This window comes from Sinocyclocheilus grahami, unplaced genomic scaffold, assembly GCF_001515645.1.
Source record: "Sinocyclocheilus grahami isolate Dianchi unplaced genomic scaffold, SAMN03320097.WGS_v1.1 scaffold374.1, whole genome shotgun sequence".
Classification (NCBI taxonomy): domain Eukaryota; kingdom Metazoa; phylum Chordata; class Actinopteri; order Cypriniformes; family Cyprinidae; genus Sinocyclocheilus; species Sinocyclocheilus grahami.
Genome location: NW_015505553.1, coordinates 988,516 through 991,525, shown reverse-complemented (window position 1 = coordinate 991,525; position 3,010 = coordinate 988,516). Strand labels below are relative to the sequence as shown.

The following is a 3,010-nucleotide window of genomic DNA, read 5'->3' as shown; positions in this document are numbered from 1 at the left end:
ACCAAGCATTTGAATGAAGGGGCGATTGAGTAGAAATTGGTACCGTTTTTATTCTCAGTACTCAAAATCTAAAAGCGGTTTCCATTGGTCAATAAGTAGTACTTTATATTGTTTGGGGGAAAAAATTGGGGGAAATTTTTTTTACAATGTTGCCAACTCAACATTTTTGTTTATTTGGTTTACCAGAAAGAATTCCATAAACTTTAATTTTACAAATTTAGTCTATAAAGTATTGCATTCAAGAAGTCATTTAAGAAAAGACAGAATATTGTGAAATCATTCTGGAATATTTGGCTTATCTAAAGTTGCTGTGTCATGAGCTGAAGATTTGTTAAAAAGGCAGCATCACGCTTGAGTCATAATGTTTATCTTCATATCAGCTTCATAACAGTGCAACTATTTTACACAGGCGAAAGACAGCCAGAGCATGACAAACGGAAAGTGAGAACAGATCCAGGCTTCCATTGACGACAGCCTCATTATGCGTTTATAAGAGCGCCTGTCTGATCTCACCAGCGTCTAGTTGGAGAAGATTCAGCGAGGCAACACATCGGGAGTGAACAGATCTGGATCTACAATCTGGAGCTGCCACTTAACATGAAAGGTAGGAGAGATTCTTACAAGGCATTGGGACTTTAATAATAATGGTTATTTTCAAACAGCACAAGTTACATGACTATAACAGAAACTGTTAGAACAGTACAGCATGGTGCTACCAAGGCCAAAGTTTTGGGTTTTATTCCCAGGGAAAACAATGTATTCTTTTTGGATAAAAACATCTGAAAAATGCATGTATAAATCCGAATCCAAAACTGAGATTAACTTTTTTGCAACACATTTTGTTAATATTCTGCCTTTTACATACTTGGAATTTCCAGGTTTTGCTCAGCCAGACGGATCTATTCCAATAAATGACTCCCCTTCATTCTTTGAGTTGTATTCAGAGTTTGGTTGATTTTACTTGCCAAACATGAAGGAAACTTCATCAATTTAGGAAGAAAGGACAGGTTTAATCTTGAACATAAGGATTAAGCTTGGAATAAATAAATAAAATGAATTAATCAATTAATTAAATAACAAAGATTATTGTACCTTTTACAAGAAAATAAAAAGTCTTTCTACTTCAAAATTTCTCATAAACGTTAATGTGTTACATGCTATTTCTTTCTAATTGTGAAATGTATTAGAAATTTCGGAGTGAAAAGTGTTTCAAAGTAAATCCTGTTTTAGTTTTTTTAACCATGAGTTGCTTATGTATATTTTTATTGGCCTTTTTTTAATCTGCACTGGGGGAAAAAAATATGTAGAAACAATTTTAACTCAGAAATTGCTTGTACATTTCTCAATTAATTACAAAGAAGCAGCATGTAACACATTGAATTCATATTTTGAAAGACTGAAGTAGTATTTTCTTGTAAATCATACTCTTTGTTTTATTTACACTTTTTTTTTGCAGTGTACATTTAAAATAATTTTTAAATACAGTTTAAATGGAATGCTAATTTACAATATCAATTAATATTTCACAGTGTCCCAATGGAACTAAATTCATCAAACATCCTCTGCAATGACACAGTCGCCTGGATATGGCTGTCGTCTCTCCAGCCTCCATTTCTGGCTCTTATCAGCATCCTGGGAGTGGTGGGCAACAGTCTGGTTCTCTGCGTGTTCTGCCTCCAGCGGAAGCCGTGCACCATAGCTGATGTGTATCTGGGCAACCTGGCAGCTGCAGACCTCATTATGGTCCTGTGTTTACCCTTCTGGACGGTCACCATCTCCCAAGGCTATCAGTGGAACTTTGGTCAGCTGCTCTGCAAGGTGATCAACACTGCCATTTCGATGAACTACTACTGCAGCATACTCTTCCTAGTGTTGGTCAGCATGGACCGCTACCTTGCATTGGCCAAACCCATGAATCCCAGTAAGTTCAGATGCCCCAAGTGGGCCAAGCGTATCTGTGTGATGATTTGGGCGGTGGGATTCATGCTCAGCCTCCCAACTTTGCTCTTCCGAAGAGTAAGTTTTGTTCCCTTCGTAGAGGTGGAAGCCTGTTACCTAGCATACCCTCATCCAGCCTGGGTTCTCCAATGGAACCTCACGAAAAACTTAATTGGGTTCCTGGTTCCGCTGCCAATTATTTCACTTTGTACTTTTCACATGGTCAAAGCGCTTAAAAAACGTGGTCTGGTGATTCAACCGAGAGTTCAAATGGAGAGGAAGGCTGCTCGGCTGGTTCTGACGGTCCTCGCCGTGTTTCTCCTCTGCTGGACGCCATTTCAGTTGTTGCGGTTCCTAGAAACTCTTAACTACTTTCAGTTCTTTTCTGGGTGTCTCTGGGAGCACATATTGCAAATAGGCAACCAGCTGGCTACTTATTTAGGGTATAGCAATAGCGCGATAAACCCTTTCTTGTATGTAATTGTAGGGAGCTACTTCAGGAAGAGAGCTCAAGGAGTTTTTCAGGGTCTTTTGTGTTCTAGACGGAAGAGCAACTCCTCTGTGCTCTTAAATGTTACTGTTATCAGCAAGTGCAGTGATAGTCCTAAAGATAACAGAATAACACCGGTGGCACTGAGAGCTGTATATCCACCCATCAAACCTCACATGATGTGTAGATCATTATGAAGAGGGAAAGAAGCTTAACTGGTTGAGGTCAAGGGTTTGATTGTCAACACTTTATTTTGATGGTTCCCTTAACAGGCAATTACTGACTATAAGTAGTATTCTCTGTCTACATGGCATCACTAGGTTCTGTCATTCAGAAACATGGCTTTTCATATCAAAGCTATGCTGATGACACTCAACTCTACCTCTCATTCCATCCTGATGATCCGACGATAGCTGCTCGCATCGCAGGCTGGAGCATCTAACAGACATTTATTGTTGGATGATGGACCATTACCTTCAACTCAACCTGGCTAAGACAGAACTGCTTGTGGTTTCAACAAAACCATCACTTTATCAAAATTTCACCATCCAGTTAGGCTCATCAACCATAACTCCTTCAAAA

General features: G+C 39.0%; 1 protein-coding gene across 1 annotated transcript; it reads left to right on the top strand.

The window, feature by feature from the left end:
- Positions 1-452: 452 nt before the first annotated feature.
- LOC107549507 (B2 bradykinin receptor-like) lies at positions 453-2,711 on the top strand. The gene is made up of 4 exons (XM_016230622.1): positions 453-604; positions 1,530-2,381; positions 2,481-2,611; positions 2,701-2,711. Exons 2-4 carry the CDS (start codon positions 1,537-1,539, stop codon positions 2,709-2,711), a joined length of 987 nt encoding a protein of 328 aa, XP_016086108.1. The 5' UTR covers positions 453-604; positions 1,530-1,536.
- The last annotated feature ends 299 nt before the right edge of the window (positions 2,712-3,010 follow it).

Coding starts and splice junctions, on each gene's coding strand:
- LOC107549507 (XM_016230622.1), top strand. CDS start 1,537: ATGGAACTAAATTCATCAAACATCCTCTGCAATGACACAGTCGCCTGG. Junction 2,382..2,480: donor CAGCTGGCTACTTATTTAGG/GTATAGCAATAG, acceptor TTTGTGTTCTAG/ACGGAAGAGCAACTCCTCTG.